The sequence below is a fragment of the Lissotriton helveticus genome, chromosome 3_1 (assembly GCF_964261635.1).
Source record: "Lissotriton helveticus chromosome 3_1, aLisHel1.1, whole genome shotgun sequence".
Lineage (NCBI taxonomy): Eukaryota > Metazoa > Chordata > Amphibia > Caudata > Salamandridae > Lissotriton > Lissotriton helveticus.
In genome coordinates, this window is record NC_136061.1 from 1,987,715,536 (window position 1) to 1,987,740,757 (window position 25,222).

The window sequence follows — 25,222 nt, forward strand, 5'->3', positions numbered from 1 at the left end:
TTAGTATTGCAAGATATCGTATTCACAGCGCACAGTCAAAATTAAAAAAAATTCACATTATATTATTGTAAGTGCGATTGAAATAAGCTTAACATTGATGTTGGCTTGCTCTTAGCCATTTACTTGACCCGTGATCCTGACCCAAAAAAATATATGAATTATAGACTTTGGACTATCTCCTGATGTCACTGAAATTCTAATACTTATGCAAGTACAGGATGTTCAGGTATAAATGTTTGTACACATAAGAGTGGGTGTTGGATTAAACCCATTGTGGCGGGCATTTATGCATTCAGTGACATGGAAATGAGGCCATGTGAAAGGAAGTCCTTTTAAAGAGGTTCTTTATTATGAGGTTCATGTGCTGTAGCCTGAAAATTAATACCATACAGTGGACTCGCTCAGAGGTGTCTAAATCCTCTTACCTGTAGCTTGTCTACTCCTTGATATGAATAAAGGTAGAAGCAGGTGTAAGGGGAAGCCATAAATACAGTACGGTTGTCCTTGGTAGGATTGCTAGTTAAAAGGAGCACAGAAGCAAGTAATCACAATGGAGAGATCATTCCTGAGAAGTTGCATGCTCTGAAGTTGGTTATGATGAGAGGTCACGTTTGTATGGTTATATTAATGCCAGGCTGTTTTTGACGAACTGAAAGACGAGTTACATTCATGTACAACATTGTGCACATTCGAAGTTGGTTGCAATGTGCTTTAGTTGGTGGATGCCACTTCTAATTGATATATGCAGTGATGAAAGGGAGTGACTACACCTTGTGTGTCCTGGTCACTTTAATTTACAAAGAAGATATTAAGGTTTCAGGAGAGAGGTTTCAATTGTTATTGAGAACAGCATGAACCTGAGTGATAGCTTACACAATCTGTACTGATAATGATGATAGATTGGTGGGGTGGATATGCCACGCTTGTGCACTGGATGGTGAATCTGTTAGCATTTTCCTTCACTGTGGTATCAGTTCCTAGTTGCGGGCTGCCACTGGTATCTGCTGTTAACACTGGATATTTATGTGGTGCCTGAGAATTCCGTCTCCTGAGCATGGGTTGCAGCTGTAGGTGTCATCACTTAGTAATGAGGAGTGAACATCAGTGTCTGGCAATGATGATGAACTAAGTGTCATACTGGGAGCTGATTGGAAGAGATCAGATGAACATGTGAATCATTTGACCTTGTTGGCAGTGAGTTAACTGTGGCCCATTGCAAGCGCAAAGATGCGAGAGTTTGGTACCTCTCTGTGGTCTTTTGAAGCAGGGTTATAACCTGAGTCTGGCTATCTTGAACAAAGATTGCGGACTAGGAAAAGTTTCTGTTCCCCTTATTTATATAGAGAAGTTAAGAGTGGGTAGATCGACTAATTAAGGGTGACATCCAATTAGAATTGGTTATTGTACTGAATTGTCAGGAGGTTGTGGAGGATAGTGCCAGGCAAAGTTTGATTGCCTTGTCTTGTGTTCACAAGTCTCTTGCTTTTTTGTTCTAATGCACAATAAGGTTCTTGGGACGAAGTTGGAACCAACCTCATTAGCAGTGGGTTGCACTTAACATTGTGATGTGAATTATGATAATGTTTTTAGAAGATTGTATTTATGTTGAAGCCCAATTTTTACTAAACAAGAATCAGATCAGGAAGTAGCTAGTGGAGAAGTGGCAAAGGTTAACATTCAAGATCTCTTTCTAGGGAGTTGTCTTTTCTCCCGGTAGCCAAGATAGCAGTGTTGGTAAGGCATATTGCCTTAGAGTATGGTAGTAGTAGATGTCTAAAGTACAATCGATCTGAGCAAGGTGTTATACATTTCTTTGGGTATCATAAAATGTTTCTGTGGATTCTTTTTTGGAAAAGAATGTGGGTGTCGTCTTTGGAGTCATAAATAAGACCCATGATAACAAAAGCAGGTGGGCCTCAATCTTGCGTGGACATAATGGGGGCCAGTGGATATCGTGTCAAGAAGTGTGGCATGAGGGGTGCTTGATCACTGCATGTGCTGTGTGTGGTGTGTCTTGATTGGCTGTGTGTCCTTACTTTTGTGGTGCTTGGGAATGCACACATCCCTTTAACCATGTGTGCTTTATTGGAGCCAACTTTCCTGGACCATTGTGGTGTTGCTGTGCCTATCTGTGGGATTGATTTTAGTTTCCTGTTCACGTGGTTTGTCTGCGGGCTGCGTGCCACCCCACCTGAGACCTGTCAATCAGTAACCTCAGGCTTAAGTCTCAGAGCCTGCCTGACCATGTATTTCTAAGTCGGGTTGACAGAGAGTACTTGATGGGAGAATTTGATAATAGAGATGCAAATTTGTTCCTACATAGGAACGTATCATTATTAACTAAGACATTGTCCTTTTCAATTTTAGCGGATGTAACAGTGTGGAGTCCTTGGTGTGTATGGGTGTCCCAAGCTACGCTCTTTGGATAGGATACGTTTTGTCATTCGAAAATGTTGCTGACAGTTGGTCACTTGGCTTTGGAGCACCTGAGTGTCCAGATGTCCTGTTCAGGGTGTAATGAATAATCTGCATTATTCATCTACCATTTAAATGCTGTTGGAGAGCCAAGCTTGGAAACACTGCATTCTGTCTTACCATTCACTGTAAGAGTTAAACCACAGAAACGCTCTGTCGTTTTTTTTGTGACCTTAATAGTGATCTGATAGCAATCCACTGTTCTCATTAAAGCAAGCACATTTCATCAGTTTATTCTGCCCACCCTCTCCATTCTTTGCTTACACCGCCCCTATCATTTGCATAAACGCTATGGTAGATATTAATGTTTTGCAAGGAAATGGAGCATTGTGGAAAACGTGGCCTGGCCGCAGGAGTGATTGGCGTGGCATCAGTCTGGCGGCTGCTTGTGAGTGCACTTGCCAGGCAGCGTCTTCCACTGGTTAAGTTTCCTTTCATTTTCTGTTTGCATCGTCGCTGCCTGTTAGTTCTGGTGGGCTTTGGAAACACGCGGAAATAACGGGGTCTTACCTGACTGAAGCTGCTGTCACAGCCAGTCTTGCTTATTTGTGCCAAGGCCATGTTCTCTCTTCACACAAGTGAAAAGTATTGTTGTAGAGAGCCCCGACATGGACTTACTGACTTGGTGACATAGTCTTATATGCCACCGCACTTTATTGGCCATTAAAGGACAAGTTTCGCCTCAGGCCATTTTATTTCATCCATCTTAATTATCACGTTCTGCTTCAGCTAGTAGTCTTGGATTTTTATCAACCATTCTTTTAAACTCTCAATAAATCTGACTCTTCATCTTTAAAATATTCAGAGATTGTGTTTACTACAAAGCGTATTACTGTCTGTCCTCTTTGAGGCCATTTAGAATTTGTTCGGATGATACTTACTCTCCGATATTCCTTTGATATGTCTTTATCTATTACTGCTTTGTTGGCGAGCTGATCTTTGTTTTAATTTCCACGTTTTTGTGTTTATGTATCCACTTTTTAGTCGCCTCTTTTGTACGCTCTGGATATCGAGTTTGTCTCATCCCCGGTCTCCCCAAATTGCTTCTGTCTTCTCCCCATTCACCTTGCACAGCTTCCTGCTTTCGCTAATCTACTCCACTACTTCCAACGTTTGAATACATGGCCAGTGTTTATTACTAAAACTCTGGTGTTGCCTAGTTTTGAGAAGAAACAAAAGGATATTCCTCGTGATACTTAAACTTATCTTCTGAGTGAATTCCCTTGCATCATTGCTGTTACCTGAATCCTTTAATGATATATTTGTGTCAATATTACCTTTTCGGGTGTAAATACACACTTATAAATATCGTAAAACTCTTCATTTCAGTAATGAGTACTGGTGGTTTTTTGAGAATTCTCGAAAATGGGACTCTTGGAAAAAGGCTTGTACTGCTTCAGCACTCACTAAATCTGAGAAGACTCGAAAAAAAGACCTTACCTACATGAGCGCAGTAAATCTAATCCTGCAAAAAAACACCACACACCAGGTTATAGGTGACTGAACAGAATTTATCAGTGCTAAAGGTAGAAAAGACCTGTGCCCCTCAACCAATAGGAGCCTGCCACCAACTGATCCTCGCCCCATAACCTTGTTGAGCCAGTAACTAACAGATTCTCAGGAAGAGGCTACACTTTAGATGCAACCTGTGTCTAGGAGCGCCTAGTGTGCTGTGCTGGGAACATCACTGTACCATTGAGCTCGCACATTGACGAGAAACATTGCAAGCAATTGCTTGAAAAACTCAAACGTGGCACAGACTTCCTAGCTATCCAAGAACTTTGGACATTCCACTTAGCAGTGTTTCTGTTTTGTGTTCTGTGAAGTGCTGGTTGTCATGTTTGGCCACTTTGAAAGAACTAAAGGTGATGGAAATAAACAGGCATGGGGGAGAGGGTGGTCTTCAAAATAGAGATACTGAGCACAGAAGCACAAGCACCTTGTTTGAGTTTGAGGAAGTTAAAAATATGAAGAGAGGAGGAACAGACTGGTAGCTTGTGTACTCTGTTAAAAGTCGAAATGTGCATCAATGGAGTCTGCCCCAATAGGTTTTATTTTGGCGTTTGATATAGTGCCTTTCATACCGTTTACCTTTCTCTCAATCACATAGGTTACACAGTGTATGCCCTGTGGGAAATCATTACCTACTGCATACACTAGAGATTTATTGTCGTTTTTCAGTCGTTACTTTGGAGAAGTATGCAGTCAGCAGCTCCTGGTATCAAAAACCATGCTTACTTATACATCCAGTCTTTATGTTATGTACTAACTTAATTTCACTTGTTCAACAAACGTAATACAGTTTTTGTTTTGGTAACGCCGGGCATCAGATTAGTTGTGATCTGTTTCAGTTCTTTTTTTTTTCCCAAATATTTTTATTGAAAATAAATGTTACATATACAAAGCATACAGTTGTCTTGCTTGGCTGCTCTTACAATGTGTACTTTTGGCCTAGTGGTGCCAGAGAGAGAGAAAAGAGAAAGGAGAAAGGAGGGGGGGGTTTTCCAGGGTCACTGCTTCAAATAGGCATCTAGGGCCTCCCACATGTCCTCTTTGGCTGTGTGGTTTGCCGCCTTGTGTTTGGCGGTAATGTTGTCTGCCCCTCGAAGGAATGTTACCCAGTTGAACCAGCGTTTGAAGGTGGCTTTGCTGGTGTTCTTCCAGTTTCCCAGGATGGTTTTCACTGCAGCCGTCAATAGCACGTCGACTAGGTCGCGTACTTCTTTGGATTGAAGCTGTGTCTCTAGGAAGCTGGTGGCTATCCCTGCTAGACCTCGTTGTATCTGGCATCCCGTGATTGTGTCTATTAGGTTGTATACTTTGTTCCAGAAAGCTTTAACTTTGGGGCATTCGTATATCATGTGGGCTAGATCTCCCCTTGCTTTGTGGCAGTTCCAGCAGGTGCTGCTGCCGCTTGCCCCCTACTCTTTCTAGTTTCGCAGGTATGATCTGTTTCAGTTCTGAAGGCAAGGGGCCAGATGGGAGTTTGCTCGGGGAGGACCAGGTTCTACGGCAGGACTCTAAATGGAGCCCTCTTTCTCAGCAGCCCATGTGCTAACGGTATGCTGTCAGGGTCCCGGGTCCCTGCTCCCGGGTCCCTGCTCCCTCCAAGCCCCATCCAAAGAAAGCAGCTTGTGCGCGAACACGGCACCTTTCGTTGCTTTCTTGAGGTTACTTAGATCACGGGATAAGGCTTATACGTATTTAAATATTTTTACTGACATTTTTACCTAATGCTGACTATTTTTTACATGTTTGCTAGTGATGTACAGATGCCCTGATCTTTGCAGAATCTGCACTTTTGTTCTCTACATAAGACAGTATACTGCTCCATGACACAACAAAGCAACAGTCACAGCCAGCCTCGTTAAAAAGAATATTGTGGATACTAAGAAGAAGCCATGCTCTCTCTGTTACCTTAGACACAAGCTGGGCATTGTGCATAACCAAACCTCCTAGATGGTTTGTTCCCGAAAAGACCTCAGGTTACACACACTAATCATTGAAGCGCCCATACAACCAAACAAATGCACGAAAGCTTTTTAATGACACTCACATCACTGATACTCACACTCGTTCAGGCAGCAGATGCCAGTCTGTGATTAAACCCTCAGTACCAGTGAAAGTACACAAAATCTGACAGTGCTGCAAGGCCACACTAATGTCAAAATACTGCTATGCAAGTGTCTATAACATAACATCAGGGTTTTTCTATGTGGGCCTGTCCCTCCAGGTCTCAGACCTGGTAGCGCTTAAGAACCGACATTGAAAAGGGTCCGTAGGTCCCTATATTCATGTCTTTAACTCTATTGGTAAAAATATAATTGATTTCTGAAAAATGAATGCAAAAAACTATAAGGGAATCTGTCAGCGATTTAGCTCCAGTTTATATTTCACATGTGTTATTTAATCGTGCATTCCCTAAGGGTGTTGGCTATTTCCAGGAGGTTGCATTTTTGTATTTATGGTGTGTAGCATATTACTTTTGCATAGTGCATACTATGAACTGAGTTTTCTCTAGATGCTTGTAATGGGACTCAGTAATGTTTAAAGCACAGTCTCAAAATTTCTGAATTGAAACCTTTCAATTTTAATTATTTGCAACAAAACCATTGTTGTTACTCATTTATCTTTAAAAAGTTAAAGCCAATAGCCCGGACTGTTTTTAGATGTATGTCATTTGTTCTGTTATATATCAGGATGAATTAATGGAAACCTCGGCGAGGCACTAAACTAGTGGTCAGGTGGCACACTAAAGGAATCACAGAAATGTAGTTACGTACTTAAGCCATGCCTTTAATTACATAGTCCACACCCCTTTTAGAGACCCACACTTATTTTATCCCACTTGGAGCCCTGCATAACATTATTATAATGATAATTGCTTACTATATGAATGAAAATCCTTATTGCAAGATAATACCAATCCTTTAACTTGCGCCCCAAAAAAATGTTGGTTTGGCAAAAACCACTACCAGATTGCTTTAACCTTCTGCTATCTTTATTTCATTCTCTAAAGCAGTGGTCTTCAAACCTTATAATGCCACACCCCCACTCTTGTAAAAAGGTATTCATAGGGACCTCCAGAATGACAAACATTTTTTCACAGTAAAATCGGCTGCTCTTAACCTGTTTAACAATTCAGACATAGCAGTTCTGTTTACTTATCCTGTTTAAAAATGCAATAAAAAACATGATTGCCAATATGCTGTTATATAGCAAACTGTTCTCCCAAAAAGTGTGAAAGTATCCACACTATGATGGACCTAGAATGTAATTTGGATCTGCCGCCCCTTCTACCTCCTCTCCACAAACTTGTCTTCTATACGCAGGGCCACTGGAATTATGTGGTAGGAGAGGGCCTAAATATGCATCAGACTTGAGTAAATTATGCAACAAGAAAATGCAAACTATGCAGTTTAATGCTTATTTCGTTATTTGTTTACACTTGGTAACACTCTCTAGGCATTGGTTGCACCTCATTAATATGCAAATATAGCAGCAATTAGCAACAGAAAGGTGACCAATCCAGCTTTGCAAAGGGCCGTCTATTGCGTGGCAACACGTTTCGCTGCATTTTCAGTAAACTTGTGAATCTTTTGAGCTAGAGAAACACATTGTTTTTTGTTGTTAATGTTAATCCATAATCTGCGCATAATTCGCAAATTGTATTTGGCAAACGAGGTAAATCTAGAATTGTGTGGCCGTGGCGATTTTTGCTTAATTCCAGTGGCCCTGCCTATAGGACATCACCGACAAAAACATTACGGATACAATGGCCTGTTACAGAGTGGCTCACTGCCACTGTTTTCATTCTTTAAAAACACAGCGCTGTTTTCAGCATGTTTGTCTTGGTTCCTCGAGGGCATAGTAAATGTGCCTCTTGGCGAGAGCCTGGTTTGCCTTCTGAGATCAATTCGAGCACCTCAGGTGGCCTGCCCCAAAGTTTGGAGATCTCTAGAACAGAGGAGGAGTGAAATCACGCGACGGCATAGCGTGCGGAGTAGCTTTCACTTTATCAATAGTGCTTTGGGTGCTGCATGGTTTCTCGACTGCTTCTCTTTGGCTCAGTTCATAAAATGTGTGCTCATTTTTTCTGAATGTCAATTCTTCTATAATGCGGTTGTAGTGAAGAACATTTGTTTCTACAACGATGTTTATTTCATGCTCTCAAAACACAACCACTACATGGAAGTGCCATATGTAATAGAATGCATATATATCATTCTGCATGAAATTTGTATTTTCAGTTTCTTACCATTGCACTCTGATGGCCCAGTGGCCTGTGCTAACCAAAACGACACCAAACCAATGTTCATGTGTTTATAATATTTCAGAGGGGTATTTGCACAGTGGCAAGAGTGGTGAGTATAGGGCCCCTCTCCTTTCCGCTATCATTAATCATTTGTGAATATTAATACACCATGATCATTTCTTTATGAATTTCTGGGTTGTCTAATACTCCTTGCTCTAGGCTACTCTGGTGATGACTATTCTTGTCAAATAGGATTTTCGCACTTGGCTTCAGTTACCAGAGGGCCACCGGAAACTGGACGAGCTTACGGATTCCCTGCCTGTCTGGCCCCGTGGTGACATTCCTGTACTTCCTGATGGTTTTCACCTCTGACCCGTCTCTGACTTCGTTGCTTTAGGCACTCTTGGCAGAATTGTCGTGTTTTACGACCTCTGACACACTTGGAATAAGGCTTTTTTCAATTTCACAGATCCTGGTGATGGCCCTGTTATTAGGTCGAAATGCAGTTGACTTTTACCTCATGAACGAAATGGTGATATGTCCATAGATGCCACTATAATCTTCAAACATTCGGTACAAAACTACATTTTGATTTTATTTTTCGTCATCTGGATTTTCTCGTGTCTTCATACTTGAATTTCTTCTAAATGCTTTCTGTGAAGCACTTTAGAGCATCACTTCTAGTTCTCCCATTCAATCACATTGTATCTGGCAAGTTGTTTCCTTGATGCATCAAGTCTGTTTTTATCCACCTGTATATAGTTATTGCCATTACAGCACACGTTTTCTTCATAAGTAAGAATTTTCTAAGCGGGTCCAGTAACCACTGTTTAAATTTAAATCATTGTATTTTATAGTCATTCTTTTCTAAAGTGGGGTTCTCAAACAAGAATACCTTTTTATTAGGCAGCGGTCGACTAACACTTACTATTTGAAACTAGCAACTGTTGTTAAGCAATAGCTGACCATGCAGGAACAACCTCTTTACGGTTTTGCTGCAAATTACTGCTTTGAAAATAGCCTACTCTTGCTAGATCTAGACTCTGAATTATTGGTGCATGCCTGAAGATAAATATGGCCTGACTAAGTACCATGCTATGGAAAACATTCTGTCGTGATGGTGAGGAGACTTTATCTACTTCTTCTCTTCTTCTCGATCACAGACGTACCGAAGACCACCCGCCATTTAGTAACCACTTCTTGCTCTGCGCCTAAGCTAAATCCACCCTCTTCTAAATAGTCTTCTGATGCCTTCTGGCAAGCAAATGTAGATTGAGCTCCCTCTCTGTATCCTGCAATATTCATGTTTATTCACACTGGAAGTAATGCCTTCCTCCTGCCACATTAAGATTTGCAGTAAGTTTCCATTGTTAAAACGCCTCATGACAAAACTACTATTAGAAACATCCTTTGACAGTTCGGACACAAGTTTGTGTTACGCATAAGTGTACATGAGCCCCGTAATGTCTGTTGCAAAACAAGATGTAGCTAAATGTGAACATAGGCGATACAATAGATGCCATAGAAGTAGCAAAATGTCACTCATCTGGATACTTTCCAAAGCCTATTTTATTGGTACATTGGAATTTTGGCCTTCCCTTGGAAGATAGTGTTGCAGAGGTATTACCCGTATTTCGCTTGTGCTTCATTATTCTAAGGTTTCTTTCTGGTCTGTGTTATGCTCTTAGATTAGAACAGTCTGCCCTCATTTATTGGACTGTTCTTAGAACATCATAACCTTTATAGGTCTCGCCTACGAGACACACTCCTCTCAACTCTGTCTCTCTGCCACGCTACCATACTCCACTGTTCAGCATGGCTAACATTTTGTGACGTAATCACGCTCTGTACAAGATGCTAAAGGTCATTGGTAAAGCCAATAGTTCTCACGTAAGAAAGACCTATTAGCTTTGCTAAAGCTTGTTTACTCGTCTATGCCGGTATGTTCAGTTTTCCCTTTTCCATTATAGGCCCTTTCCTGCAGATTGGGCTTAGATCTCGAATAGCTGGCATTGGATTGGTTGAGCCCTCAACAGCATACTGTCCTGTTCTACTCCTTGTTATTCATCGCTAGATCCACCTATCAGTTAATACATTCATTCACCCACAGCCATCAGTCCATCCATCTATTGTTGTATTTACCCCCCACACGTATGCTTACACCTACCTGTTTGTGCATATACGATTCTGCCTCATGTATGTTTTCTATGTGCCTGCGTTTTTTTTGTGTGCACAGTATTGGCTTGTTACTGTTTGGTTTTGTGCATTGCACGGGTGCATGTATATGTGCTGCTCTGTTGGGATTAATGTATATATTTGATGCCTGAGGTTGTGAACGGCCAATACGAAAATCATTGGTCTCTAAAGAACAAAGTCATGCACTGGCTTAACGTGCATAGACCGATTCCAAATGGTCGGACAAGTGGAGTTAAAATGGTGCGAAGAGTTCCCTGGGTGGGTCCCTCACGGAAATCTAGACCTGGCGATTGCATAGTCGTGACGTTTGAGGACCCAAACACGGCCCACCATATCTGCTCATGGTCTATTGAGGCTGAGGGTTCATCCATAGCACCTAGGCCACTAACCTTCTTTTATCCACCACGTAATGCACACACTTATGGGGGCAATTGGTCCATGGCACACCATCAGTCCGGGAGGGGGTATTCTACTAAAGAGCAAATTCCACCTAGTCGCTAGTTCGGGGTACCAACCTCGAACAGGTACAGTTGTCTCGAAGAAGTAGATTGACTGCTCAAGTCTCTTGATCCCCCACTGCCTCCAAAGATCTCTCTACCTCATGAGGAACCTGATTCCTCTTTCTTGTTAACTAACCCTGACGGGACTAGCTTCGCTCCACTTGCCCAACCAATGGCACATCCCTTGCTAGTGCAGGGAGCGTTGTACACCTCTAATACTAATAGAACTCATGCAATTGTGCATGACTTAGTTGCACCACCAACGACTTCTATGCTATCCCACCAGCTGTCCTCGCCTCCTGGCAAACGAATTACTGTCCCCAGGGCTTATATCAAAAACCAGAAAGAGGCTACTCAAACACCAACTAGAGCCGCTGAAGTAGCGGCAGCGTCTGATCATGGCCCAAGAGTAGGCCTTGGCTCCAATACTGATCCCCCTGCTCCTGCCTCCCTGACCAGACAGAGAACCATAGGAAACCCCCAGCTGAAGATCTTAAGTTGGAATGTGGCAGGGCTTGCACGTAATGTTGACAATCCAGATTGGAATTCCTTTGTCGATCCTTTCGGGATTTGTCTCTTGCAAGAAACATGGTGCTTGGAACCCCGCCACAGGGTAGGCTATACAACTTACTTTGTGCCATTATCGAAACCACAGGGCAGTAAAGGTCGCCCGTCGGGTGGCCTCCTCATCTGGGTCAGTATTGCATTGGGTTTAAACATAAGGCATATTAACACGCAATCTCCTGATCTTCTGAGACTCACAATAACCTGCCATGGGGGTAGGAAGCTAGAAGTGTTTAACCTCTACTTAAGGGGGGCCAGGGGGGGGGAATTCAATGTTATCCACATCCGGAGTAGAAGAGGAGCTTAGAGCCTGTAATATCGATTCCTTTGTTGTCTTAGCAGGAGACTCCAACTGCTGTTTTGAACCTTTAGCCAGTGAAGACATCTTGGACACCTGGGTAGACGATGCTAGGAGAGGCATTCCCCTGCTCTCTCTAGATCCGATTAAAAAATGGTCCCAGAGTGCCATAGATATCAACTCACTTTGTTTGGAATACGACCTTAGAGCTACTAATGGTCGATCTAAGTCAGATTCTGGGGGAGCGCACACCTACAACAGGGTGGGACACACTTCTAGAATTGACTATGTACTGCTGAACCATAATCTATGGTCGTATCTCCATGATATGGAAGTCTTATTGACATCCGACAGTGACCATAACCCTTTGGCCCTAACCTTTACCCCCCTGTGGCAAGACGGGAATCCAACCATGTCTCCACTTATATGGAAGTCATCCCATGAAATTGTTCCGTCGAACTGCGGCAGGCGATTGAAATGGGCTAAAGTTGCTGCGGACGAGGGAAAGATGGCTCAAGCTAAGACCATAATGACAGCTGCAAAGCTCCGCTTTGACACATCCGTATCCATCAATCGTGATGTCCTCTCGGCCCTCACAGAAACTGTCTCAGCCCTAAGTGAATTGTTCATAGTCCCACAGAGTAGGGCAAGGGCCGCTAGTAGAACCGCAACCAAGGGTAGAGATAAATGGTACTCCTCTGCATGTCGTGCGGCCAAAGGTGAACTTGTCCTAGCTGTGAAAGTGAAGGATCCAGCTCGAATTAGACTCGCTAGGAAAAGTTACAAAAAAGTTCTATCCGTGGCAAGGGAAGCGCACAAAACCAACTTTTGGAGAGATTTAATGGATGCGAGCTCCAAAAAGGATACGAAGGGGTTTTGGGATTTGCTGAGAGGTAGGGATAGGCCCGTCGACTCACAATTGACTTACAACATTACAGGGGAGGCGTGGTTTGCCCATTTCTCTAAGCTCTACTCCATGCCATCAGGCGCACTAGAAACAAACAGGGGTCCTTTGCATAGAGCGCTGGTTGCTAATATAAGCAATGACTACCCCTTTGTTGCCAAGGAAGTCGAAGGGGCAATTAGGTGCCTTGTTCCTAACAAGGCTGCAGGCCCAGATGGCCTCCCAGGTGATTTGTTGCGGGTTAATATAGAGGTCTGGAGCGGGCTTATTGCCTTACTTCTGAACGAGGCCGTGATGGGAGGTCACCTTCCGGACTCTTGGAGGGGTGCGGAGGTCGTCCCGATTTTTAAGAAAGGCTGTCGGGACGACCCTGCTAATTACCGTCCAATTAGTTTGCTCGATTCCACCCAAAAGGTAGCAGGCAAAGTAGTCCTAGGTAGGATTTGGCACTGGGCTGAAGAAAATCAGGTTTTGTCTGACTTCCAGGCCGGCTTTAGATCAGGAACTGGCACCATCGAACAGACATTTCGCTTTTTAATGATCTATTGGAAAGTGGTCGTACTGGGCAAAGGCAGTCTGTATCTCGCTTTTATAGACTTACGGACTGCCTTTGACCTGGTCCCACGTGACCAATTGTGGAATGTCTTAGAGGGTTTAGGTATCCCTCCATATTTATTGGGTTTGCTTATTAAGTTCCATGAAAGCAACTTTGCTCAAATCAGGTGGGGTGCCCAGGGCCAAAAAACATCTCGCATTCCTGTAGATAGGGGTGTCCGCCAGGGTTGTGTGCTAGCCCCCACTCTGTTTTCACTTTGTCAACGGAGTGGTGGAGCATCTTCTTAAACACCCAGCAGATGCACCTTCCCTGGCGGGCAGAAAAATACCTACCCTCCTATTTGCAGATGACACCCTCCTGATTTCAAAAACCCCGATAGGACTTCAAACGTTGCTTTCCAGGTTCAAGGACTTTTGTGATTCTAGGGGCCTAATCATCAATATAAGCAAAACCAAATTCCTGGTCTTAAACCCCCCTAGGAAGTCAGTCATTCCCCCAACCCTAGACTCAGTCCCAATTGAAAGGGTAAGGGAATTTGATTATTTAGGCATCCGACTCTGTGACTCTATGAGTTGGAAGGCTCACCACCAAAAAGTCTTTCTGACTCATAAGAGGGTTACAGGGGCTTTGCTAAAAGAACATCGTGCCTCGTCCCTTAAACCCATTGGGGTGATATTAGACATCTATAGGGCAAGGGTTGAGAGTGCGGCGCTGTATGGGTCGGAATTGTGGGGCACCCAGAGAGTTGATACATTGACCCATCTTGAAAACAAATTTCACAAAGATCTTATGAGGCTACCACACAGCACTCCAACACTCCCTCTTTTATTAGATGCAGGTACACGCCCAATATGCGAGCAAGCAAGGTTACGTCCCCTCTTATTGTGGGCTCGAATATGGAACGTACCAGAATTGTCGAGTTACGCAGAAGCCCTGAGTGAACTTCTCTCATCCCCTGGCTGGCACAAGGTGGGATGGCTCATGGAAGTAAAGCGGCTTCTCTGTGAACTGGGCCTTGGAGACGCTTGGGCTAACATAACAGCTCCACCCAAACAGATGTTAAAGAAATTGTACTGGTCATGGGTGGCTAATGAGAGAATGAGTAATTCTAAATTATGCAGATCTGCTGTTGAGTTTCTGTTAATCAAGGACCTCCCCCTTAGAGAACCTTATTTGGACATGATCCCCAACCCGATGGACAGGTCATTGTACTTCAAATTTAGGGTGGGAGTTCTACCTTTAGGTCAATGGACAGCAAGCTGGAAGCCACCGCTGCAAACCACACCGTATTGCCCTTTTTGCGAAAAAAGGGATGAGTCCATTGCCCATCTAATGTTTGAGTGCCCAGCCTATGTAGCACCTCGGTGCAGATGGCTGAAACCACTATGCTTGAGCATTGGCACTCGATCGCACTTGGAGGCCCTACCTATCTTGAGATCTGATGCTCGCCCTTTGTTTGCCTGTTGCCTGGCAAAATTCCTGGGTTGGGTTTGGCGGTTAAGATCCGTGAGGAAACTGTTTCTCCAGTAAAAAGATCTGCATTGATTTAGCTTGTTTTAATAATTTCATGGTGAATGATTTCCTTCCTATGTTATTTCATTGATGGTTATAAAAAACTGTAGAATTGATAAATGGCATAAATTGAATAGAGGGATGGATTGTTAAATTGTATTATATTTTTAACTGCTTTTGTATTGCAATGCTTTTATGATATGATAAATATATCGAAATAAAGCTATTCAAACTTGATATATTTGATGTTGTGTGTGTGCGCACAGATGTTGCCCTGTCTTTCACTGCTATTTGCCCCTGTTTGTAGGCTTCATAACTAAGCCGCATCTGTCTGGCTTTGTCAATGTGCGTTCCAGTTGATTACCTTTTAAGCAGTCTTTCTCATTCAATTTTTAATGCTTTTAGTGGAAAAAGTGTAGTGTGAGAGCCTTTGTAGTTAACATTATCTAGAATACCTGGATTATATTGGAGGATTATTACATTAAAGTATTCGGAAGTGTTCTGTACGCACCCTTACACTGATCAAGTTAGGAGAGCAGTCACCTCTCTCGTAAATGTGAAAGCAGTCGATGATTAGTTGAACTTAAATAAACCAACTTGTTGTTCAAGGAAAAGTACACTGAGCAAAATAGCTACTGAATTCTCTGTAGATCCACCTTCTTGTACTTGTACTTGCTATTAACGTAAATCATATTTCAACAAAAAATGAAGGAGTGGAAGAAGCAGAGCATTAGAGTGTCTTTTACAGGAATATAACTGGCACTTTTGTTATTAACTAATAAAATACAATCTGTAAAATATAACATTGCTATTTTAACTAACCGCCGAAAATGTGATTCTTCTGTTCAGCAGTCGTAGAATTTGTAGGTGCAAGCATATCTTTTTTAAAAGAGGGGTCACTGAGGTAAGGTATGTTTTTCTTGGTGAATAGCTATGGTTTGTCTTATTTGAGTGTGTCCTACATGGAGATTGGAACCTCGGACTGTTCCATTAGCCCTGACTACAATACTCTGGCACAGGCTTTCCTGCTCGCCTTCGTCTCGAGGCACAGTGAAACCAGATCTATTTTATGTCTCTACTGTTGTGTAGCTGAACTAGAAAGCAAACACTTAAGGAATTAAAGGCATGTTTCATATGTATGTTTTTACATAGCTTTTGGTCGGTTGGTAGCCTAGGCCACCAGGACAATGGAAGATCAGCAGAAAAATATCGTATCACTTTTACAAATGAATTGGGGTGCAAGTGAGAAATCATATTGAAGGTGGCATATTGTAATATACTGTTACTTGGCATTTTGTGTAGCATACTACTCTGTGTGTGGACTCTTAGCCTGTGTCTGTGCCACGACCCTAGCTGATCATGAGTGTGCATGTTCTACAGCTTTCTGTTCCTCTAAGCTTTGCATTTCTCTATTCCTTGGCTACCTTGTTAGGCATACAATGTTACAAGGTCAGTTGCACAATATCCACAGTCCTCAACCTCCATCTTGCGAGACACCTCTGTATCCATGTCCTAATGCAAAGGATGTGAATGGTGGTTGTGTGATCCTGTGCACAGCCTACAATCAAGATAGTATATATTCCAATATAATGTTTAAAAATGTATTTTATTTTTGTGGTATTGTTTTCAATAATTAATAATTGAACACACACATGGGCGCGCTGATGTGCAATATTGCCAGGTAATCTGTTTGTTCTTGCCATTGCAGGTTGAGTGAGGTCTACTTGCCTACGGCTTACAGTATCTGTTGTGGCATTTCCAATCCGTAATTTGTTTTTGATTAAAGACTAAGCGCCCGGTCGAAAGTTTCCATTTTGGTTTTTCAGTCCTGTTTTCTTTTCCTTTTCAGTGTGCCCTCCGGAATGCGGGAAGGGTGCATGCACGGACCAGAAGCAGTGCTGCCATGCAGAGTGCCTGGGAAGCTGCAGTATACCAGACAACGACACAGCCTGCGTGGCTTGCCGCCATTTTTTCTACGAAGGACGCTGCTTGGCCACCTGCCCGCCCCACACATACATGTTTGAAGGATGGCGCTGCGTGCCGCGAGAGTTTTGCGCCAGAGTTCCTTCCTCGGACACGGACTACGAGCCGTATGTGATTCACAAGGGTGAATGCATGCCAGAGTGCCCATCAGGATTCACTCGCAATGGAAGCCAAAGGTAATATTTTCTTCCTTTAAGTTCTGCAGTGCCTGAGTGGCTGCGAGGGGGGCACTATTACCTTCATCCTAGTGTTTCAAATGGAAATACAAAGAAGCAGGTACTCCACATACCAGAGTACCTCATTGCTACTAAGAAATACAGGTACTCGTCAATTATAAGTATTGCATCCATGCTGAGAAATGTGGGTACTCTTCATTTTGAATTAAATACGTGCAGGCACCCGCATCTGCCCATTTGAAGCACTGCTTGATTCTTCAAATGTCCCCCAGTTGCTCATATTGTTGTTTGTATCTGGCTGAGGAAGCCTATGTTTTTGGGTCTCCGCCTGCGAAACACTGCGCACATGCGCAGTCTCGCTGGGGAGACTTAATGGGATAGAGTGAGTGTCTCTAGCGAGGTTAAGCCCCGCCCCGCTTCTCCATTGGCTGGCCTCCTAAACGGTGGCCAGCCATTGGAGAAGAGGTCCCAGTGACGTTCTTCTTTCGAACTCAGCCCCGTCCTTTTCAGATTGGGGTGTGTGTTTTTAAACTTTCTTTCTAGGCTGTAAACTACAGTCAAAAACACGCCCCCCAGTCTGAAAAGGACTGGGCTTACAGACAAAAGGCTGTGTCATGGCGAGCGCTCCGTCCAAAGTGCCGGTGAGATTTCTTTGGTAATATCAGGGACTTTGTGACATTCTCATACCCCTAGCGGGTGCCCACCCCGCCGGGGGCTTTGTATTTAATTTTAAAAAAAAAAGGAAAATACAAGCCCAAGCCGGCGCCTGTGCCTGACGGTGGGCAGGGCCGGCCGAGACAAGAGAGGAGCCTCGCGGGCTCCATTTCCGCTTCCCCCGGACTTTGTGACATTCTCATACCCCTAGCGGGTGCCCACCCCGCAGGGGGCTTTGTATTTAATTTTTAAAAAAAAAAAAGGAAAATACAAGCCGGCGCCTGTGCCTGACGGTGGGCGGGGCCGGCCAAGACAAGAGAGGAGCCTCGCGGGCTCCATTTCCGCTTCCCCCGGTGCAACACATCCATCCACCCACCCTCCTGCCCCTAGGCCTTGTCTGAGCTCCCCGAGGACGAGCTCGGGGCCATGCTGACCAGCGCGCCCAGTTGTAACCGGGGCTCCTGGGACGGCCCCTTCGAGCTGGCGGCTCGAGTCCCTGTGCGACAAGCTGGGCTGGCGGCTGAGCGAGGAGCAGCAGCTGAAGAGGGACCCGCGGCTCGCCTGCTACGTCTGGAACAGCCTGGTGATCGCCTTCCACATGCCGGGCAAGAGGGAGGTGCTGAGGGTCGCGTGAGGCCGGGTGAGGGCCGGGCTGGAGGCCTGCCCGCTGCTGCTCCCCTATAGGCCACGGGTGTGCAGCGCCCAGGAGCCTGCCAGGGACAAGGCGCGGCCAAGGCGGGCGAGTAGAAGTGATTGTCTGTCGTGGTCTGGACCCCTGCCCTCACCTGCCCCGGCCCCTCCCTCTGCTCGCGGGTTATGAACACAGGCATCAGGGGCCCAATGGCTGTAGGACCTCGAATCAATGCCTGGTCTGTATACACCTCTTGTGTCTCCCACAGCTGTGCACATCAACCCTCGCTCACTGTCCAGCCCCTGCAGATCTCCCCCTCCTCACTGCCGCCCGCAGCCCTCTCCCTCACCCTGTCCACCCCCACAGTCCGGTCCCTCACCACCTCCCGTCCAGCCCTCTCCTTCACCATGTCCATCTCCCAGAGTCCTCTCGCTCACTCACCCTCCAGCCCTCTCCCTCCCTCCCCTCACATGCCGGCTGCACTCCCCGTCCCTGGGGTCTGCCCTCATTTACTGTCCATGCTTCCGGCACACACACCCCCACCGTCCGGTCCCTGCATATCGCCCTCCATTCACTGTCCACGCCTGACGGCTCATTCCCTCTCCACCAACCCTCGCTCACCGTCCAGCCCCTGCAGATCTCCCCCTCCTCACTGGCGCCCCACAGCCCTCTCCCTCACCCTGTCCACCCCCACAGACCGCTCCCTCACCACTTCCCGTCCAGCCCCTCCTGTGTGTGGCTGTGGCTGTGTGTGTGTGGCTATGTGTGTGTGTGTGGGTGTTTGTGTGGGTGTGTGTGTGTGTGTGTGGCTGTGTGGGTGTGTGTGTGGGGGTGTGTGTGTGTGTGGCTGTGTGGGTGTAGGTGTGTGTGTGTGTGGCATTTGCGAGAGATTAAGCTATTGGCATTGTAAATGACAATGCCATTTATTTATCTGTTTTCAAAACCAACACAAAAATAAAAAAATTGTCATTTACAATGCCAATAGCTCAAACTTTTACAAAGGCGAGACCGTTGCATTGTAAATGCTTGTTTAACTTGTTCTGTTGACTGTGTAAATCTGCATTCACGATGTCTTAGAGCTGTTCCTGGGTTGTCTGCACCGCTTACTGCACACCCACCTTACATTTCAGAAATGAGGGACATGAATATATGATTTTTCCTATAGGCCCTCGGAGCTCCTGTGGGGCAACCAGACTTTAAATTTGCAACTCCAAAATCCAAAACGAAATGTGCATTAAAATATGCAGTTTCAAGTCAATAATTCTTTATTCTGCCATTATAGACAATAAAAGCACATATAAAGAAAGCATATAAGTCACCTATAATCAAGCTGTATACATGATTACATCAAGGAATGAAGTTAATACATATTCATTTTAACATGCATGCCAGCAATCTAAAAACTTTTGTGCAAAAACGCAAATTAAAAACGGAAATGCATATAAAGTGCTAGTGCCCAATACATTGACAAGAACGCACTTGACAGGCTGTCCTTAAAAATAAAAATACCACATTTGAATTAATGCAACAATTGAACCATGTGCGCAGAATCAATAGGAGGTCTTCTAGTCCTTAAATAAATTTTTCCATTGTCTATGGACTCCTGAATTGAAGCTTGCAGCCCTAAAGCAAATCATGGGGGAAGATTGCATTTGTAAATACAACAACGCAGGTCTTACTTGTGCAAATTAGTTTTTCTTACCAACGGGATAATAAATGTATGCCTCAAAGTACAATCAAAATCACAAAAAAATATAAAGTGCACAGTGCCCTGCTCCGAAAAATTGTCACAGAGGCAGCATTTTAAGGCTCCTGGCTTTGAAAATCTCTTGGGAACTGCTAAAATTCTATATAGGGAATTAAGTCTGAATATAGTCAATAAAAGACGATAATAGGCGTTGTTGAAAAGTACGGTTCTCCCCGTTAAACTTGTTTTTAGCAATATATGTTGTCACACAGAGTGGGTTTAGCAAGTTCCTTGTCTTCACTTTCACCAAGCCGTTTGGGCAAAAACATGTTTTTGATGACCCACAAATCACTAGGGCGTAATTGTCTTGGGTTAATAAACAGATCCAAGCAACCTAACCTCCTTAGCTTCTCTTTAAAATATCTTATCCACGGGATACGCAAAGCCACCTCAAGAGCTCAACAATCCTTTAATAGGTGCTGATTCAGGGTAGGAACAGGACTTGACCAAATTCTCAGCCAGCTCTTTATGGATGCCACAGCGATATGGTCAAATATGTAGCCCACTCCAAGCTCTTCATGAATCGTAAAAGTGGGGGTGCTAGTCGGAAAAGCGGGAAGTCTGCACAAAAATGTATTCTCAACCACCCGCCTGCAGTTCTCCGGCATCTTTGTACCCCCACACATCACACCCATAGCTCGCCATAGAAATACATTTTTCTTTAAAAACCTTTAGTATTGCGGGCGCAGGTTTGGCCCCTAGTATCTTGGTGAAATCCATGGTAGCACCTACGGCCCTCGCCAATATATTCTTTTTCAGGGCTCTTTGAGCAACTCATGATCCTCTGTCGTCAAACACCCCCCACGTGGAGATGGTAGAAACTTTAGTAAGCTATATCCCCCTACAGAAAAACTTGACCCAGTGGCCTTCCAAATACCAATAGTCATAGTATGAGATTTTGTAAAATTGGTAGACAGATCTAAGGAATCAATAAAAGCATCTAAAATGTTTTGGAGACCCACAGCAGTCTGTGCATGCAGCACCGCACCGTCTGCAAATAACAATGCAGGTATTCATTTGGTGCTCCTCCCCCCACACCCTCAGGGACATCTCTACAGCCTGCTGTCAATACATCCCCTTACTTGTTAATATATAGGGTAAACAGCAGGGGAGCCAAAATTCACCCCTGCCTTACCCCTTCTCTTAACCCGCTAGGAAGTAGACAAGCTACCATTCTTATTATACCTCACCAAAGCTGTGAGATTAGAATGGGAGGTATGTAAGAAAGCCACCAAATCTGCATCTATACCCATGTCCAAGAGGACTTGCCAGAGGTTGGATCTATTAACACTGTCAAAAACCGAGGTTAAATCCATAAAAGCCATGTGCAGGCAACCCCTCTTCGCTGTAGTATATTTTCCCACAATCAAATGTAAATTGGAACCAGTGTCCCTCTTCCGTGCCTAGTACCATACTGGAGATCCATAATAAACGTAGAATTGTCAAGCCAGGAGATTAAGCGCTCCAGGACAACCTTCCCCATAATTTTTGCTGCAGAATCGAGAAGGGAAATGGGGCGGTAACAGGCTGGATCATCCCACACCCCTTTTGAAAAAATTGGTAAGAAAATCGCTTTAGACCAGGAAGAGGGGGAACCACACATGCAGGCTGCGTTGAAGACACTTGTCAAAATCTTAGCCCAGGTCGAAGGGTCAGCCCTATAAAGATTTGGGGGAACCCTATCCGGACCTGGCGCTTCCTCTCCCACACCTCGCCGGGTCCAGGATGGCTTTATGCACCTTTTCAGCGTTCAAAAACAGAGGTGAGGTTTTCGTCCCTGGTTCTCACTGGGTATCAGGCTCCCTCATGCCCTCCCCATTATAAATCCCTTCAAAATGTTGGACCCATCTCTCTGAAGCGATAGTACAGTCGACTCTAGAATTCGTGGAGCCTTAAAAGAAAGGGCTATTTACTATTTCCAAAATTTAAAACTGTTAGGTAACATGCATAGCCTGGCACAGGTTTTCCTGAACTTGCCCCCCTAATGATCTTTTACTTCTGCTGAGTCGCAGATTTATAAGCTTTCCTGCATGCCCTGATCTTGTCCTCCTCCCTACGTTGCTGCTGAGTGCAGCCATTAGGTACCAATGGGTCTTAGAACAGTTACCATCAAACCATCTTTCTTCTTTATTTCCATTAATCTTTCCTCTGGAAATCAAATTATCTGCAAACTGATTACATAATGTTTTAAAAGTGTCTAATGCTAGCCTGTCCAGTGTTCCGCTATCGAGAATAATGCATTCACTAAATATAAGATCTCTAAAGAAGCGTCTTGAGATTACCTTGTCCCACTTCAGCCTACATGCTTGGTCCCTTGTGCTGACACTATTCGGAATACTCTTACCCTCCTTCCTATTATATCTAGATTCCAGGCCAATTCCAGCTTTATGGTGTAATGATCACTAAATTGTTCTAGGAGACTCTCACTGCATTAACTGCAGGAACCAGAGGGCCAGATAATAAAATCAACAGTTGAGGAACAACCCATACCAGAAAAAGAAGGGACAATGTCACCCTCCCCCAACTGTTCCAGTCAGTGCAGGTTGTTGATCGCTAGAAGCTCCTCCAAACGAAGACCTTGTCTGGTATGTTCAAAATGGGTGACCGGAAAAATTGCTACCAAAGGACCTTTAACAAGAATGCAGTCTGGTTGGCATAAATGCATGTTAAAGTCACCCAGGATTATAAGTTGAAAAGAAGAGGTCCTCGTCTCCCCATAATGTTCCAAAAGACACTCCAATGTGGCAATATGTTCAATATCTGCACTTCTACAAAAGGAATGATAAAAATGTACTACCAACAAAGGGGGTTTGGTTTTGAACACCAACTCTTCTGCCAGCAAGCTGGGTTAATCACTTTCTACCACGCTGGTGGTGCATGAAATTTTAAGAGAAACGAAGACAAGAAGGCCTCCCATACCACGCTCTGCCAAAGAAGGGGACGCAACCTTAAAAAACCAGGAAAATCCATCCATATACAAGGATTTTCCAGTGTCCAATGTTTCTTGCAGAGCAACTTTGACAACCCCCAAGAGTTTCTAACCATTTTACGGCATCTCTTTTGGCCTTTAGACCCACAATATTCCATGTCATAACCCTCCTAAAAGAAGGAATAAGAGGATTAGGGCCTGCTAATGTGACGAAATGGATACTGTATCTGTTGGACCCATGGGCCTGGCAACCCATCCTGTTGTGACATCTGTCAATCGTTGTCATTTAGCCCTATCAAGGGTGCAAAGTTATTGCCAACTGAAATATCTGTCCTGGCTGACTCATACTGAAACATCTTGAAGGGCCTGGAGGCAGACTGACCACCGCTGCCCAGGAAAAAAAGAATGTGTAGGATAAAAATATTGAAGAGGAACAATCTTGATCTTTGTACCCACGTCCTGGGAAGAGTTACTCTGGACCAGGGCGTTTGTATATCTAGGATGACTTAGATTGACCACGTCGCAATTCCCCTTGGTGTCACCTTGGAACCCACTCTTCCTGTGTTGGGACAGAAGAAGCCCTTTGACTATGGCACTATCACACCAGTGTATGACCTGTGCATAAAGTCTACAGAGGATTAGCTCATGCCTTAATTAATAGGCGGAACTCCCGTCAAAATAGCAACCAAAGGTTCTGATTGGGGATGGATATAGGGAGGTAGTGTCACTCATTCGTGCCATGAGAGTCCTACTCAATGTGGGTGTAGTAACACTGCCCCTAATGGACTGAAGTTTGCTTCTAGGGAGATATACCTGACTGGGGACAGTTACAAAGTTTAACCCTGTACCACAAACGCTCCCTTGAGTGATTGACATAACACTCCGGGCCCCAGGTTCTGGGAGACTATGCTCACTAGAGACCTCCCCCCAAATCAGAACAACACTCAAATGAGGGCCGTGCCTGACAACTGGATCCCACCGCTGTAATGGCTTTACTGTTAGGAGCACTTAAATAGGAAGGGGACAACAAACTGAGCTTTGCCTCTATCCCTTCAAGCCGCAACAAAGTAAGGGACAGCAAGCTATTAACAATGGTTTAAGCCTAGGGAGTATCTTGTCTATTACTTGATCTGAGTCAGATTTGACCCACTTAACTGAAGAAACCACCCTCTTGTGCAACTGGGATGCTCTCTTCCCCCGGCCCTCTTCTTTCGAACTGGGGATTCAACTAGCATGGTGTCCACATCTGATAAACTCTCAGTGGCCTCAGACTCTGTAACTACAGGGGGTAACATGTCTTCTAGCAAGGTGCCAGCTGCTCCCTCTGAGTCAACAGGGGGAGGTAATCACTGAGTACTTCTCTTCGTCTTCAGAGAAAGTCTCCTTTCAGTCCGGGCTATTTCCTTTGAGATGACACTTGCTGCTCTGACCAAAATGGAGTCTATTGTAGTAATAGTGTCTTCCCCCAGATGTACCTGCATTCATCTTCCTTTTTGCCCATAATCACTTGCGTTTCGCAGTAGGGATGCTAATCAGCACATCTGATAATGACCATTAAACCACAATAACCACTGATGGGCCAGACTTACGTTGGCCAAGGCAGGACCCCTCAAGTGGGCACCAAAACCCTTATAGGCTCAATATGTATGTCAATATTGATGAGCCAAAGAAAGGAACCCAGAGGGGTGTCCCGGCCCAACCCTTCCTCGACCGGGCGCATACGGTCCCGGTCTTGGCACAGGCACATCCCGCCTGTGGGAGCTCCAGTGGATTTTTGTAGAGCGGCTCTGGGCACAAGCTGGCAGTGTCAGCGGTTTCCTGCCGCAAAGTCACCTGGGGCTTGTTGTCTGCCCACTGGCCAATTCTCTTTCCCGCGAAGAGGTAGCCCCTGAAAATTGTTTTGTAGAGCGCTTTTTGCACGAGCTGGCGGTGTCTGCTGCTTTCTGCCACAAAGCCACCTAGGGTTTGTAGTCTGCTCCCCCTAGCTGTTCCTCTTCCCCGCGCAGCAGGTTTTTGTAGAGCGCCTCCGGGTGTAAGCTGGTGGTGTCGGCGGCTTCCTGACGCAAAGTCATCTGGGGCTTGTAGTCTGCCCCCAGCCTCTCCTCAGTATGCAGTGAGTTTGCTGAAATAGTTGACCAGACCTTGAGTGTCTACTGCTTCATCCATGGCCTTCGCATTTTCGAAACTGACCTAAAATCCTATTTTCTATCACTTGTCTCTTAGTTTGCTGCTGTGCTAAACATAATGCATGCAGATCAAAGCTTCAATGCTTTGAGTGAATCAGCGGTGGCATGGTTCAGCCCACCTAATATGTCACTCTGTAGTCTACAAAGGTAGTGGAG

At 44.6% G+C, this 25,222-nt stretch overlaps 1 protein-coding gene across 4 annotated transcripts in view; it reads left to right on the top strand.

Annotated features, from left to right (window-relative positions):
• IGF1R (insulin like growth factor 1 receptor) overlaps positions 1-25,222 on the top strand; it is a 1,553,571-nt gene that overhangs the window by 737,844 nt on the left and 790,505 nt on the right. For all 4 annotated transcript variants that reach the window (XR_013608878.1, XM_078683133.1, XM_078683132.1 and 1 more), the window contains one exon: positions 16,610-16,919. Coding sequence is in view for 3 of the 4 variants with exons in the window: in XM_078683133.1 (XP_078539259.1) it covers positions 16,610-16,919 (310 nt within the window). In the remaining variant the exon portion in view is untranslated. The remainder of the gene's footprint in view (positions 1-16,609; positions 16,920-25,222) is intronic.